General features: G+C 33.8%; 2 protein-coding genes and 1 pseudogene across 4 annotated transcripts; all 3 read right to left on the bottom strand.

The window, feature by feature from the left end:
- Positions 1–350: 350 nt before the first annotated feature.
- On the bottom strand, positions 351–7,235 carry LOC145611499 (uncharacterized; annotated as a pseudogene). Its single transcript, XR_014106394.1, has 5 exons — positions 7,000–7,235; positions 3,041–3,520; positions 2,507–2,656; positions 1,896–2,332; positions 351–1,694 (listed from the first exon to the last, which is right to left on the bottom strand). The product of XR_014106394.1 is annotated as an uncharacterized LOC145611499 (transcript).
- A 2,683-nt stretch (positions 7,236–9,918) lies between these two features.
- Positions 9,919–11,887, bottom strand: LOC145610402 (uncharacterized). Its single transcript, XM_081665747.1, has 3 exons — positions 11,220–11,887; positions 10,683–11,027; positions 9,919–10,478 (listed from the first exon to the last, which is right to left on the bottom strand). Exons 1-3 carry the CDS (start codon positions 11,872–11,874, stop codon positions 9,955–9,957), a joined length of 1,524 nt encoding a protein of 507 aa, XP_081521873.1. The 5' UTR covers positions 11,875–11,887; the 3' UTR covers positions 9,919–9,954.
- Positions 11,888–12,158: 271 nt separating this feature from the next.
- LOC145610401 (uncharacterized) lies at positions 12,159–16,094 on the bottom strand. Of its 2 annotated transcripts, XM_081665746.1 has the most exons (7): positions 15,895–16,094; positions 14,466–14,954; positions 14,245–14,394; positions 13,727–14,163; positions 12,812–13,271; positions 12,598–12,724; positions 12,159–12,297 (listed from the first exon to the last, which is right to left on the bottom strand). In XM_081665746.1, exons 1-6 carry the CDS (start codon positions 16,046–16,048, stop codon positions 12,645–12,647), a joined length of 1,770 nt encoding a protein of 589 aa, XP_081521872.1. In that variant the 5' UTR covers positions 16,049–16,094; the 3' UTR covers positions 12,159–12,297; positions 12,598–12,644. The 2 variants fall into 2 exon arrangements, with proteins under 2 accessions (XP_081521872.1, XP_081521871.1); XM_081665745.1 differs by having other exon boundaries at positions 12,598–13,271.
- Positions 16,095–16,641: the final 547 nt, after the last annotated feature.

Here is a 16,641-nt window from a genome sequence, read left to right as displayed (position 1 = left end):
GCTCACCTGATTGCTAATGGATGTAGAACTAATTTAACTAGCTTTACTACTTAGTTTAGTTTCTTTGTGCTGTTGTCAAAAAAAAAAAAAAAAAAAAAAAAAAGAAATTAGTACTTGCATAAAGAAACTATTTTTTCCTACACTTTATAAAAAAATAGCTTTAACATTTTAAGATCTCGACCTTCGATCTTTTTGAATTTCTGTTATGTCGGTGTATCTAATATTACAACTGCAATTGGATTAAAAATCTGAACTGATGAATTTCTGTTATGTCAGTGTATCCGTTTTTTTTTTTTTTTTTTTTTTTGAAAGAATGTTAGTGTATCTAATACGAAGTATTACAACTGCAATTGGATGAAAAATCTGAACTGATGAATTTCTATTACGTGTATTAATTCAAAGATTTAGGAGTAGATCTTAGTATCTTACAGATGATGCTCAAAAAGAGTGAAATGAGCAACATGTAATAAGACGCTATAAGAGCGTGTAAAATTTTATATGGCATGGACCACGATCATCTGGTAGATGATAATACACATATTCATGTTTGCTTAATTAGAACATCAGCACCATATATGATACATTTGAGTATTTAACTACTGTAACAATCAGATATTGTTCACTCTCATTATGACAGTACTCTAGGATCGAATACAGATGATTAGCTAAAAGAATAAAGAATTATTAATTCATTAGTCACATATGAATTAAGATGAATAACTAAAGAACGATTAAATGAATAGATGAATAGCCTAATGGCTAAAAAATGATAGAGTAATAGCTCAAAAAAAGATGAGCAAAAACTTCTAGTGGATCAAATAAGCTGATATGAGTATTTCTCCTTGCCAACTTTAAAATCTGCTTCAAGGATCAGCTTCTGAAAACATATCATTTGAGGAATAGAATTTCGGGGTGTTATTCTCTGAAGCACAAGGTGCTACAATCTGCGAGGGTGTTTGTCGATGAGAAGAGTTGCGGCGAGGGATGTTAGAAGTAAAAGAGGTTATTGGATGAATCTTAATTGGATGTATGGATACCATTGATGCGGCATGTACAAAGGTATCATGCTGAGAAGAATGGTTGAAAAGCTTTGTTTCGCTTGATTCGAATAGAAATTGATGAGACTTGTAAGTTGAGCGATATATGTCCAACAAGAGAGGGAACTGCTGCAAGGCGAAAAGTGCAACAGGAACAGATGAGATCAGGGCAATAGGAATAGGAAGCCATTTCATACCTTCAATAAAAGTTATGAAGAATGTAGCAGTGAAGGCTAGTATCATGGTTGCAATCGAAACGAACAGTAAGGTTAGCCCCATCATGAGCTTTAAGGGAAGTGAAATGTGGAAGTCATTTTCTGCATAGCGCGAAGTGAGAATTGATAAAAACATCAGCACAGAAGCGAGGGAGGTGAACAATGATACTGCATTTGAGGAGGAAAATATAACAAAGCATAGACTTTTCAGTAGGACAGCACTTCCTTTATCGTTAACACCTCCAGGTAGTTGGAAGGCAGCTGAGAATACCACAGTAGCTATAAGAGTAGCAACGAGTGCACATGATTCAGCAGTCTTCTTCATCCATTGTTCGCCTTTGGCCCTTAATTCTTCATGTTCTTCGCTAAACAAGGTTTGTGGAGTTTTTTTATCCTCATTTTCAGCTTCAACATACTCAGGTCTCACTAACTTTTTCACTGCCTACAATAAAGCAAAAAATTGACATGCTTAGTGGTCATTTGGTTAGATGTAGGAAGTGCCAATTTTTGTATGCTTAGTGGTCGATTGGTTAGATGTAGGAAGTGCCTATAACAGGTTTGAGGAGTAGTTATGTTGTTTTTATATAATTTTGTCAAAAGGAAATGGATTATAGAATTTGCATTGACATAGAGTTATCTTCACCTTGAACCACAATATTTCGCGTTGCATTTGCAAAGCTGCTCCAGAGACAGAGTTAAGTCAATGAGGGGGAGCTAACTTGGCAGCCAAATGCAGCATGTTATTACCATGATCGTCTTTGAAAGTAGCTATTAAGTCCTTGATTGCTCCAATCTCATAGATTAGTTGAAAGATCTCCTCATGGCGATGCATGATCGCAATGTGGAAAATAGTACGCCTATTTTCGTCTACCTTCCATATAAGATCAGGATAAGACCGGATCAGGGTTGTTAAAAACTCCACCTTCCCCAGTTTCGCTGCAACAAATAGTAGCCTCCAAGGATAGCCTATCAAGTTCGATATATCCTCCTCCTTCAGTTTGATGACTTCGCCCCAAAGGTTATGTGTAAGTTGAATTGCAAGCTGTGGCTCTACCCTTTTCTCTTGATATATGTTACTCACTGAAAAAGAGTGAAACATCGATTAATTGATCAATTTGGCACTAATTGCCAAATATATAGAGAGCAATTTTAATACATAAATATTATAACTAGCAACTTATTTAATCAATCAATCCATTTGCATTAATTGAAAAATTATGAATAGCAATTTTACATACATACATAGCAACTTACTTAATCGTTCCATTATCACATTCCATATGCTCGATTGATGGGCTATGAGCTTCAGAGGTTTATGAGCTAGCGCATGTAGTGCAGTCTCATTCTTAGCATCTCGTAAGAAGGCTAAGCTCCGATTCTTGTCAAGAATATGCAATGCAACATCTGATTCATGAAACATTGATCATACGTGATAAGATACATAGAATTTGTTGGAGTAGCAACAAATATTTGTGATTCAATAAGAATGCTCTCACTTATATAATCTTGCACCCTACACGTTTACACTTGACATGTTTTTAGTCCAACATGAAGTCACAAATGTCTTGAGGATGAAAGTTTTTGAGGAAAAATGAAAAGTCCAAGTAAGAAAAAAATTTTAGGCAGTTATTAGTATGAAAGTTCTTGAGGTAAATTGAAGAGTCCGAGTAAGAAATAAATTTTAGACAGTTATTAGTATGAAAGTTCTTGAGGTAAAATGAAGAGTTAGAGTAAGAAAAAAACTTTAGGCAGTTATTAGTATGTAGAGTAAGGAATTAGCTTAATTACCAAACAAATCCGTGTTGATTGAGCTATTAAGTAATCCAATGCGGTCTTGATTTGTCAATAGTTTATCTTCAGTGACGTCGAGGAGGTACCAAACCATATCCCGGTGTCCTAGCAAGACGGCCATGTAAAGTGGTGTCATCCCTTGACTTCCTCGGATATTTGGCAACTCGACATTCTTCTCCACCATCACTCTTGCAATCTCAACAACACCGGACACGGCCGCAAAACAAAGTGCTGTGTTTCCGACCTTATTTGTCAAAGCTAGAGAATCAGGAGACATAAAATGGACGAGCTTTTTAACAATCTCAACATGTTTTGCTGCTGCGGCAATATGAAGAGCTGTTTCGCCTCCCTTCGTAATCTTTGCGCGGATCCAAGAAGGGGATTGACGTTTAATCATGTCTATAGTCAACAAATCACCTTTCATGGCTGCTTGGTATAGTCTCACACCATATTGCAAGAACTCCATGCTTGTTTCATCTATATTTTCATCATATGTGAATATACAATAGAAGCATATGATGTCATTCTACGGAGAATTCATTGAAATGGTTCCACTTGATTTTAGGACACATTTGATATAGTATTACATAGTTCCTCCGTTTTTTATATAGTTAATAACACTCTGAAAATGTTATAATAGTTGCAAAACACACTATAGAAGAAATGTTTTTTGTGGTGAAAATAATACTATTTTCTTTATTTAAAGCTCATGACCTACTTGATTATACTCCTAACAATGTCTTAATCCAATATAAAGTGTATTATATCATGTTAGGTTCACTTTTCTTAATTATCGTGATAAAATGTGTGTTACAAGACTTACAACTATATAGAAACAGAGGAAGTAGTACTTTGTTACTCCCTCTGTTTAAGAATGATGTTCCTGTTTACGTAAAATCAATGCAAGTTTTTACCATCTTTGACAGTTAATTTTACACTAGCTAAAATTATAAAAGTTACTCCTTGTTTTTAAATACTTGCTTCATTTCTTCATGTTCAGATATTTCATATAAAGTGGAGATCGAAATGGAACAAGATATTAATGATCAAAGTTTTGATTTAACATATTTAAAAGAAACGTTTTGTGAAAAAAAAAAAAAAAAAAAGGGAGATGAAATTTATAATGAATATATGATACGGAGTATATATTATAGAATAGTTCTAAGTCAAAAAAATAAAAATAAAAAGTTCCTAGATTAATACTATATCAGCTTCATATTAACCAAAAAAAAAGGATTAATATATACTACATCCGCTTCATATTAATAAAAAAAAAAAAAAAAGATTAATGCTACATCCGCTTCATATTAATTAACATGTTTTAACATTGAGTACGATTGTGATATTCTCCCTTTAACTTCATTTTATAAACCTATATTTGGAATACACGTAATTAAGTGGGATATTGCAAGATCGGATACTATATTTTTCAAACGTGTCTTAATTACTCGTAAAAAGAAGTCGCTTCTTAGGATCTGTTCACATTTACTGAACTGAGCTGAACTGAACTGAACTGAACTGATTGGAGCTGAACTGAACTGAACTAAACTGAACTGAACTGAATTGAGCTGAAATAAATATTTTATGAGAGAGGGAAATTAAAAGCTGAACTGAACTGAACTGATTGGAGCTGAATTGAACTGAACTGAACTGAAATTAAGTAAATGTGAACAGGCCTTTAGTTCTTCCTCATAAAAACATGTCCCACAGTATTAATTTTTTATTCGTATATAATAGAGACAATAGTATACAAAGTCGTTATTGGGATATAAAAGAAGAAGCATTATTAATGCAATGAAAGCAGACTCTTTAAGTTTGAACAAATGAACAGTGGTCTAGCTGAAGCTGACAAGACAACTTATGTCTCCTTTAACCAGCAAATTGAAACTGTGAAGCTAAGGGTCCGTTTGGCATCGCTGTGGTTTTCTGTTTTTTGGTTTTTTGTTTTTTAAAAGTATATTACATATGTTACATAATGGATCAAAAAAATTTAGACTTATTAAAATCATGATAATTTTGAAAACAGACAACAAAAAAGTGAAAACACCTTTTTCTTGTTTCCTGTTTTTAGTTTTTAGTTTTCAAAAAAACAGGAAACTGAAAACCAAAAATGATGCCAAACAAGCCCAAATTGCTAATTATTTTAAATTTTTTTAACTTAATTAAGCTAAATAGGGTACGTAGTATGCACTTAACTCAACTTTTAAAATCATTCCTTACCATAATCGAAGTACTTAATTTGTAAGATTAATAATACTATACTGGTATAATTTGTAAGATTACATTTTCTTTTAGCTTGATATAAAACAAAAAATAACAATTTCTTTTTGTAATTCGTAAGATTTTTTTTTTAAAACTATAATTTGTAAGATTAATAATACTATATACAATTATTATACAATACTTAGAACATTTTCATTGAAAAGGGAATAGTTACAAGACTTACAACATCAATAATGAACGCGAACAAAAAAGAGAGAAATTTGCAATACAATAGGATTTTTGAATTTTTTTGGAAGATAGTGTTATTATAATTTCATTTTGTATGTTGAAAATTATATTTTACAAACTTAAGCTGTGTTTTCTTCACTTGACTCTTATTTAAAAACAAATTCTATGTTTCCATCAAAAAAAATAATAATAAAAATAAAAAAAAATCCATCAAAAAAAAAAAAAATTCTATGTTTTTTTAATAGATTTTATTAATGAGAGCTTATTTTAACTTGTTGCAATATATTAATTCTCTCTAATTAATTAGAATTGATATTTACTAATTTTGAAACTGAATCCACTCATTTGCTAAGGTAGGATTCGTTCGTCATTGCTGTGATTTTCTATATTTTTTTCAAATTCTTATAAAAAATGTCATATAATGAATCAAACATGTTCAAATCATGATAAATTTGAAAACTAACAATTGAATAGTGCAAACAACTTTTTCTAGTTTTTTGTTTAAAATAAAAAAAATTTAAAAAAAAAAAAAAGAAAAATGAAAACTAAAACGGTCACGGACAAACCTTAAGTTATGTGCATGTTAAAAATTATTTTTAAGAAATTTTGACAATTATCACCTTCTGTTATGTCCATTTTTGCAATTACTACCTTTTATTTTATTATTATTATTTTTTTTTTGAAAATTACCACCTTCTATTTTCAAAAACATCAAAAGTTACCACCTTCTTGCCTCCCAACTACCACATGACGTCATTTTGGGCTCATTCTTTCTCTTTCCTCCCTATTTCCCTCACATTTCTCATTCGTAACTCGATTCTTATTTCCCTTTTACTTTTTTTCCCCCAAACAATCAAAAACACTTCAATTCACTCCTCCAAATCAAAATTGACGAACAATTATTGGTGGTTTGGGGGAAAAAAGTGAAAGGGGGGATTAGAATTTAAATAGGAATGAGAAATGTGAGGGAAATAGGGTGGGAAGGGAAAGAATGGGCCCAAAATGACGTCACGTGGTAGTTGGGGGGTAAGAAGGTGATAACTTTTGATGTTTTTGAAAATAGAAGGTGGTAATTTTCAAAAAACAAAAAAAGGTGGTAATTGCTAAAATGGACATAACAGAAGGTGGTAATTGTCAAAATTTCCATATTTTAATTGATTGAAACTTTTTATATCACTATTTCTTAGGTGAATATTGAATAACACATTTAATAAAGTAAGCTATTTTCAAAGGAAAAAAAAAAAAGAAAAAAGAAAAAAGAAAAACACTACTGTACGAAGTCTACTCCAACTACAAGCTACAAATAAGAAAGTGTCGAGAACAAAAGAAAATACAAAGAGGCTAACTTTTTTTTTTTTTTTTTTTTTTTTGAAAGAGAGGCTAACTTTTTTTTAAAAGAAAGTAAAATTATTTTCACCTAAATTGTTGAATTGTAATTTGTATAAGTACATTTAAAAAAAAAAAAAAAAAAAAAAAAAAAAAAAAAAAGCCTCCTTCTTAATTACCTGGTAGAAAAATGGGTTGAAGCTGAGATCCAAGTTGAGCACCTTCTCGGGCTAAAGTGTCCAAATTTGGGTGTGGTTCTCCATTTTCTCCCTCTAACATTTCAAACAATTAAATATAAATTTTTAAAAAAAAAAATAAGAAGAAGCATATGAAAAATTATTGCAATTTTCTTGCAACCCGTTACTCCGTTAGTGTAATTGTGTGGCCATTGTCATGGATAAGAGGCTAAGAGCAGTACGTACATTTAAGTCTTGATATAAGATTACAAGTCAACGAGAAAAGTCTTAACAGGCTAACAGCTAAGAGTATATTATAAAGCTTCTACTTTCTCTTTAAAATAAAAAATAAAATAAATTAATAAGTGTAATACTCCATAAAATATGAAAAAAAAATCTTGTGTGGACCTAAGGTCCATACGAGCACAAATGACATTATATTGAACATAGTGACCTTAAAATATGAAGTGTAACTTTTATAAGATATTTTACTTCTATTTTTATAACATAACATAGCTTTTTCATTTGAAATTGGTTTGACATTAAATCGGGTCGGTTTAAGTGTCTCGCGGGTCGGTTTCAGTCCGGTTTAAATATTTTTCAGTTGAATTCGGTTTCGGGTTTATTCTGGAACGGTTTTAATTTGGTTCGGGTTGTAAACAGTCCGGGTAGTAAACGGTTCGGTGTAGACGTGTTGCGATTTGTTAACGGTTCGGTGTAAACGGTTTTTATCCCGGTTCAAACAGTTGTATGCTGGAAACGGTTACAGGTTAGAAACAGTTCAGTTTTTTTTTTTGTTCAGTTTATAAATGGTTCGAATCTTTTCGGATCAGTTTATAACTGGTTCGGTTTTTTTTCGATTCATTTTATGATTGGTTCGGTTCTTCTACGGTTTAACGTTATTCGAATCGCTTCCATTTCGCGCTTACTAAATTACGGTTAGGGTCGGTTTTCGGTTAGGGAAGTCAATATTAACAAAGATATATACAATTAATATGATAAGTATAGGGTTTCAAGAAAAATTGATAAGTATGGAATATATGCTAAGTATATTCTAAGATTTCTAATACTTAACCCATATAATTACATCAAAAAATGCACCAGAAAAAATTATTATTACATACAAAAAAAGTTTGTAAACGGTTCGATTTATAAGCGGTTTGGTTCATAAATGGTTCGGTTTATACGCAGTTCGGTTTATGATCAGTTTGGTTTTTAAACGGTTCAGTGCAAATGGGTAGCAGTTTGCTAACAATTCGGTGTAAGCAGTTTTTATGCCAATTCAAACAGTTTCGGGTTGGAAGCGGTTTCGGGTTAGATACGGTTCTGTTCTTTTTCGGTTCGATTTTCTTTCAATTCGATTTAGATTTGGTTCAGTTCGTTAACATGTTCGGTTTTAAAACGGTTTAACATTACTCGGATCGGTTCGGTTTCGGGTTTACTAAAATGCAGTTTGGGCCGTTTTTCGGTTTCAAAGAAGCGGTCTTTAATCGGTTCGATTCTCATTTGGTTCGGTTGGATTCGGGCAGTTAATTTAAACGGTTTCGATTTGAAATTTGACAGTTCTAACTATATCTAATTAAACTCAACTCTTAACGTGTTTATTTTATTATTTTTATGTGTTACTTCATATAAATACACTTGCCTTATTAGTTGAATATATCTTTCCTTGCATATTATAATGTTTAAGATCGACCCATATTTAATTAATTCATAAAATTATAGCAATCTTATAGTGTTATTGTGGGCCCAAATAGATTATTTTGGTAAATATAATTAAATAATGAACTTTCAATAATGAAGTTATACATAGGGCCTGTTCACATTATTGAACTGAGCTAAACTGAACTGAACTGATTAGAGTTGAACTGAATTGAACTGATTGGAGCTGAACTGAATTGAACTGAATTGAGCTGAAATGAATATTTTATGTGAGAGGGAAATTAAGAGCTAAACTGAACTGAACTGAACTGATTGGAGCTGAACTAAACTGATTGGAGCTGAACTGAAATTAAGTAAATGTGAACATACCCTAGTGATATTACGTACTTGTGCAAAAGCTACCTATTATATTTAATTGGAGTATATAAGACCATAAGAAAGTTTGAGGACTACAAGACCTATTTTTCTTTCCTATTTAATATTCATTGCTTTGGAAGATCATGCAATATTTTGCTCGACTTTTTGCTTTTTTAGTCTTACATATATTTTCCTTGGTTAGTTGTCGGTACCTTTGTTTGTGCATAAAAAAGGGCCAAGTAATCGTAGAAATTTCGTGGAATGTAGCACCATTCCACGCACACATATATATATACACACAACTACACAAGTATATATATTGTCGTGGAATGTTCAATTGATAGGTTACCGGAGGATTAAGGACTGGAGGGATGGTTTGTCCCTCCATCTCCCCCGAAGTGACTTGGATTCGATTCTTATCCTACCCTTTGATATATAGGCTATCTACCATGGCCCGTGGGAACCAACTGTGGGACAAAGGCATTTTTTTTTCAAGGGTTGAAACAAATCACACATTACATATTACTATTAATTTAAATGTATGTATTGCAGCTTCTCTCTTAATTTAGTGCTTATGTATACTACAATATTAAAAAGTCGATTTCATGGCAACTTGACAAGCATTCAATTTATTATTGTTACGATTGTTTTAATTGGTTTTATTTTTTTTTTATTCAACGTTTATATTTGGCAAAATACTACTTTTATTTCAAAAAGTCATATCATATTGATATTTTACACAGTTTTTATATTTACTTCGACAATTTTCACCTTTGATTTTACACTTGAATTTTTTTTGGAGATATTCAGGACAAAATTGAAGCATCAACTTGAAACTCAACACATTCTTAATACCTAAAAATCATTTGTTCAACAACGTAAATTGTTATTAGGCCATGATTGTCATAAATGGCATGTTAAAAATAGCCTTGTATCAAACTAAAGTTTCAAAGTAATCAAGATAGCAACCAACCAAAATTCCCATGTCAACCCATCTAATATAGGTTCCATCGTTGCATGAAAATCCTCCGAGCTTATCCTACCATCACCGTCGAAATCAAGCTTGCGAGTCACATGATCGATCACTTCATCCGATGGATATCGACCAAAGATGGCAGCAAAACTACGAAGATCAGTAGATGAGAGGTATCCATCTTCGTCTTTGTCCATCAAAGAGAAGAACATTGACGGGTCTTGCTCTCCTAGAGTGTCAAACATTAGAATATGCAGCTTTCCAAACAAATTTCGACCGTACAATAAATTGTAAAAGCTTGAACAAGATAGAGTTCCGTTATAATTTTGTATGATCATATTTATAAGGTAATCTCTCTCATAAGAATTACTTATTTTCCATAATTTTACAAACTTCTTTACATCTTTCGTTGCAAGTCCATGGTTCGATGAACCCTCCAAAACACCGAGAATGCTGTATATTCCAAGGAGCATTATTCGAGATTCATCTCCTGTTTCAATCAAAGATACTTAGAATGGTTAGTTCAAGTCACACCGGTCCTTAGGATTCCGAGACCTAGCTAGACATTCACAACTTCACACATCTAAGTTGGTCCTGTGACGGACCTTGACTGATCAGGGTCCGTCTTAACAGGCTTTGCAACTACAAGCATATAAATGAAATAGAAAGCCAAAAAAGAAATCGCATTTCTCACCTAAATATTTTCCTTCCAAGACTTCCCTAATATAGCAAGAAAAATGCAGTGGTGAAAGCAAATTATCTTGATAACACTTGCTTGCATGCCTTAATATACTTAGATTAGGCTCCTTCATGTTTGAGAAACTGATTGTTGAAGCAAGAAGAATTTGCTTATTTTCAGAGTTCATGTTAAACATCCCACGTTTGTTCGGGTCAAGTTTTTTCACAATGCTCATAGCACTTGTGTTCTCAACACCATAGATGTACATGATGGCCTCAATATCGGCCACAGCTAGAAGCTTATCTTTGCGGATTTGATAGATATAATTGATGTTGCCAGCACAAAATACTCTGTTTTTACCTACATAAACAGGAGGAAAGGGAACTAAATAAGTGATTACATGATCTTATATAGGTCTGAATTTCAGAATAACTGATTTAATAGACAATGGCTTGCACTTTCACCTACAATACGAGTATATGACACATTTATATAATATTAGGACAATATTAGTAACCTTTGAGATGTATCAACCAAAGGAAATGTTCTTACCTGAAGGTGGAGTGCTACTAAGAACAAAACCCCAATAAGTTGTACCATTATAGGCTGGTAGAGCCTCAGCAAATCCATCCCATCTTCGATATTGTAAGAATTTTGCTTTCCGTTGAGCAATGTCTGATGCAGAAGTGGTTTGGGCACTACTACTGACTACATCTGCAGTAGCATTCCAAGGCACTACTTTTTGGATAGCAATGTTGAGAGCATTGTTAGAGTTTTCTAACTTCTGATGAGAAGTAGAATAACTGGTGGTTTCTGATGGTCTCCTGCAGGAAATGTCAGAGGCCACCAGATTGTTAGACAGCCCTGTGAAAGATTCCCAAGTGGAGGCATTCCGGGGTGCCGGTGAGGCAGATGTATTCCGAGCTGTATTGCTAATACTAGTAGCGGCATCACATACTGATGCATATCTGGTAGCAATGTTATCAGAATTGGAATATTCTGGTGCCGCCTGAGATGTAGAATAAACAGATGGTCTCCTACCGGAAATGTCTGAGGCCGTTGGATAGAGAGATGGGTAAGGAAAAGAGTCCCACCTAGAAGCATGCCGAGGTGTCGGTGAGCCAGATATACTAAAAGAAGATGGAACAATGGAGTTTATCTTGGAAGAACGCCAACGGCTGGAACATGGAATTTGTGGAGGATCCATGGTTCGAGTTGGGCACAATGGCACATACTCGGCTTGAATGCTTTGTAGTTGCTGAGTAAGGACTAAGGAGTGAAATGAGTATCAAGGTTAGAGCTTTGGCCTTTAGAGTTGACGCAGTAGTCAACTCTTCTCCTTTTATTAATTCTATGAAATTAATAAAAGACTTCCTAAAATTTTCTCCACCGCCCTCCATTAAGATAGTAGAAGGAAAAGGTAAGGAGAGTTGAATTTTGAGTGTATGATGGATTACAAGATTTAGTCGGTTGGTTGAGATGGGATTGTTACAGCAATTCCAAGTCTTTTTCAGAATGAACCTTCCTCTTCCCCTTCCCCTTCCCCAATTGTCAATTTTGGCCAGCGTTCGTACAAGTCATACTACATCCATGCTCGTTGTTTGGATTATCAACACGTATCGCCCTTAAGCTGCAAATATAACTGATGGTAAGTTTGAATGACATTGGTCACAGTCACACAAACATGTAATAACAACAAGCCGATCATGTAAACTATATTCTGAGCTCTCATGACCAGATGACCTGAATGTCTACTTCTGAAAATTAAGATTAAGTTGTTCTATAGTATGGAAAAAGTTAGCCCTTTAATGTAACACTAAGATAGATTTCATTTCGTTGACATTAATCATCTTATTATTCACATTTTCAAAGGGAAACATTAAAACACAAAAAAGAAAGTAAATGAGGAGTTTACAATGAGAAGAAACACCTCTGAAATCGTTGCAAAGATCTGTTCATTCAGCTGTACATCATCACTTATGTTGAATAACTTGGGAAAAGCTTTGGTTTAGTAGGTTGAAACAAAGACCACGATCTGTAAGTCGATTGATATATATCTAGCAAGAGAGGATACTGTTGGAAAGCAAAAAGAGCAACTGGAACAGCAGCAAACAGTGCTATGGGAATAGGAATCCAATACAGACCTTGGCGAAAGGTAATAAAGAAGGTAGCTGTGAAGGCTGCCATCATAGTCACTATTGAAATGAACATCCCTGTTAATCCTAACATCAGTTTCAGCGGCAATGACTTGAGGAAATCATGCTCGGCATAGCGAGAGGTGAGGATCGACAAGAACATCAGTAATGAAGCAGAGGAGCTAGACAATGACAGAGCATTACATATGGAAAAGACTATAAACAACGGTCGATGCACAAATATTGGGGCTCCTTTGCTGTCATTACCACCGGGCAAGGTAAATGCCGCTGCAAAGACTACTGTAGCGATGAGGGTCGTGACTACAGAACAGGATTGTGCAGTCTGCTTCATCCATTCTTCTCCCTTGGTCCTTAATCCTTCATGCTTTTCAGTGAATAAGGCACGAGGAGTCTTGTGGTTATTATTCTCAGCTTCAGCATACTCAGAACTTACAACCTTTTCCACAGCCTATTATAAATTGTGATGTTAAACATTTAACTCAAGAATCAAAACAAATTCCAAAGCAAACATATACCAGTTAATTTAGTTAGTTGCAGAAAGTAAGGAATGGAAGGGGGGAAGAAAAACTGCTCACATAGTATGATTTGGAAAGTAAATAAAAAAATGATCTAAAATTACTAAATCAGACATAAATCCTTATTTGGTTACCCAGAAAATAAAGTAAATTATGACATTAGGCTATAGTTTACTATCTGTTCAAAGTTCTTCAAGTTGGTCTGAGTTCTGAAAGTGAAACCAATAATTATTGAACAAGTGAACATAATAGCATATTATGGTGAAATTATTAACACGGTCATCCTTTAGAAAATGTGTAAAAGCAAAGAAGCAGTTGTTAAATCATCTAAGTAATTGCTTGTTCTGTAAAAATAAGCTTAATAAAGAAAAACTCATAGTAGAGTTACCTTATACCACAGAAGCTCTCTTTGCATTTGAAGAGCTGCTCCTGAGACACAATTGAGACGATGTGAAGGAGCCAAGGCACCAGCCAGATGCAACATATTATTGCCATTTCCGTCCTTGTCAACAGCTATCAGGTCTTTAATTGCTCCTAATTCATATATCAGCTTGAAGATCTCTTCATGGCGATACATAATAGCAATATGAAAAATACTACGATTCTCTTCATCGACTTTCCATATTAGATCAGGATAGGATCGTATAAGTGTTGTTAAAAACTCTACATTACCACATTTTGCAGCAATGAAAAGCAGTCTCCATGGAGAGCCAATAAGGAACGAGATTTTCTTATCTTCTTGTTTGATAACTTCATCCCAAAGCCTCTGTACTAGTTGTAGCTCTAATGGCTGTTGTGGGACCTTTCCTTGAGCTAGCTTACCTCCTGGAATACAGTTGTAATTCGTACTTAATTTAAAAATTAAAAACAAGCTTGTTTACTTCCAAGCCAAGCAGCAATGATTACCTAGTCCAACAAGTGTTTTCCATATGCTTTGTTCATGATAGCCTCCGGACCTTACAGGCTTCCGAGCCAATGTATGTAAAGCAGTTTCTCCCTTCCCATTACGAAGAAGTGCCAACTCAGGATGCCTATGCAGTAAATGATTCGCAACATCTATTTGCATACAAAGGTCAAATTAGATCCTTCCATTCCAGCTATTATAAATTAGCTCAAGGGGAACATACCAAACAGATTAGTGTTAATGGAACTAGTAAGCATTGCTATGCGATCAACATCAGTCAATTGATCATCATCAGTGACAGTAATAAGATACCACACCATATCCCTGCGCCCTAGCAAGACCGCCATTTGAAGGGGTGTCATATCTTGGCTACCTCTGGTATTTGGGAGTAAATCATGTTTGTCCACCATCACCTTGGCAATCTCAACAACCCCAGATGTTGCAGCCAAACAAAGTGCTGTGTTCTTGGCATCATTGCTTAAGGTCAAATCATCTCTGCTCATGAGCTTCACCAGCTCTTTTACAAAATGGGTGCGCTTGGCTGCTGCAGCGATATGAAGAACCCTTTCTCCTCCTTTTGCAATTGGCTGTCTGATCCAATCAGGGGATTGATGAAGAATTTGTCCCGCAGATGCCCAGTTGCCTTCCAAAGCTGCTTTGTAGAGTGGCAAGCCAAATTTTAAAAAATCCTCTCTGCTGCTGTTTCTGATATCTGTATGATCATGCAGTTGCAAATCAGAGAAAATTGGAACACAGACATAATCAATACAATTAAAAAAATACATTAAAATAGATAAATATGAAGTATGTAATACAGTACTGTACTCTATACATATTCACCTGGGTGCATCGCGTTTTGTGAGAGCCTGGCCACACCACATGACCACTATAAAAGAACAAAATAACCTTATAACAGTGAGTACAAAACCCTCTAATACTCACCAAGTACCCCTTATAACATTGAATGAATACCCCCCTTATAATATTGACCCAGTAACCCTTGTAATAATAACCTTATGACACTAACCAAATAACCCCTCGTAACATTAACCGAGTATCCCCAGGATATAGCTGGCTAATTGGCTAATAAGAATTTGTATTATACATAAGGATATAAATAAATAAATAAATAAGAGTGCCAAAACTTACCAGTAATATAAAAGGTTGAGGATGCCGATTTTCTCAACAAAAAAAAAAAAAAAAAAAAAAAAAAAAAAAAAAAAAAAGGGGTTGAGGAAGTACTCCGTATAATGGTTTCCGGAAATAGAAAAAAAAAAAAAAAAAAAAAAAAAATCTATAAATTCTACATTATTTGCCAAAATAGCAACCCAATAGTTACTTGATTTGGTATTAAAATTATTACCCACAAGAAAAACAGACCATTATATACCCAATTGAGTATAAATCAAACAAAACAATACCCAGAAATTCTACAGCAAAGAATTGCCAAAAATATGCCTAAATTTCAAACAATAGTTCATTCAACAAGACTGATTATTTTCATTCAACAAGACTGATTATTTTCATAGTGTACTACAGTATATAAGCTAAACAGTAATTTAAAAATAAAAAATGACAAGCAAAATAAAAAATAAAAAATAAAAACTGAAATTATTGGCCAAGAATTTGATGGGAGTTGAAACGACACTCACTAGCAGATTGTGGTGGTGGTGGTTGTGAAGGCGGCGGCGCAGCGGTAGCGGAAGAGGATTCCGGTAAAGGAGAAATAGAAAGTGCTACATCATGCCTGCTTGACGATGATGATGCTGCTTGTTGGCTGCTTGTAGGTGGTTGCTGTCCGTACATTTCCTCCAAATAAACTTGTCAAAACCAAAATTTATTATGGGTACAATGTGCAATAATCTCTCATAAAGTCATAAATTATCATTTTGTTGGATGCCACCAAATTTAGCGATTTTAAAGTATTGGTCCCTCATTAAACAATTATTGAGTATATTTCGTGTCATATCGTCTTTTACTCTTTTAACATGTTTTATTGTTTTTAAAATGTACTTTTGTCTTTTTTATGTTTGCAAATTGCAACAATATTATTCCCAACGTTTTTGATCGGCACATATTTGTTGTACTTTGTCTAGCATTGATGATTTAAGTTAAGAAAAAATATAATCTCACTCAAAAATAGAGGAAGTAGTGTATTATTATTTTTGTATTTTTTCAATTTGGTGTTTAATTTGGGTCAAAGGATTTAATATTGATAAGGACTAAAAATGTTTATCAAAACATACTCCATAATTTGTATTCCCTTAAAACAAAAATAGTACCAGGTTTAGTATCAAATTTGATAGTCGTATGGAGTAAAATTATGTTAGAAAGGGTGAAATCTTTGGATTACTCGAGTTCAATTCAATACAATTCAATTGATCTCAAAACCAAATAAA

The sequence above is a fragment of the Chenopodium album genome, chromosome 24, assembly GCF_948465745.1.
Source record: "Chenopodium album chromosome 24, dcCheAlbu1.1, whole genome shotgun sequence".
NCBI lineage: Eukaryota > Viridiplantae > Streptophyta > Magnoliopsida > Caryophyllales > Amaranthaceae > Chenopodium > Chenopodium album.
Note: the sequence above shows the minus strand (reverse complement) of the source record. Positions and strands in the feature narration are given on the sequence as shown.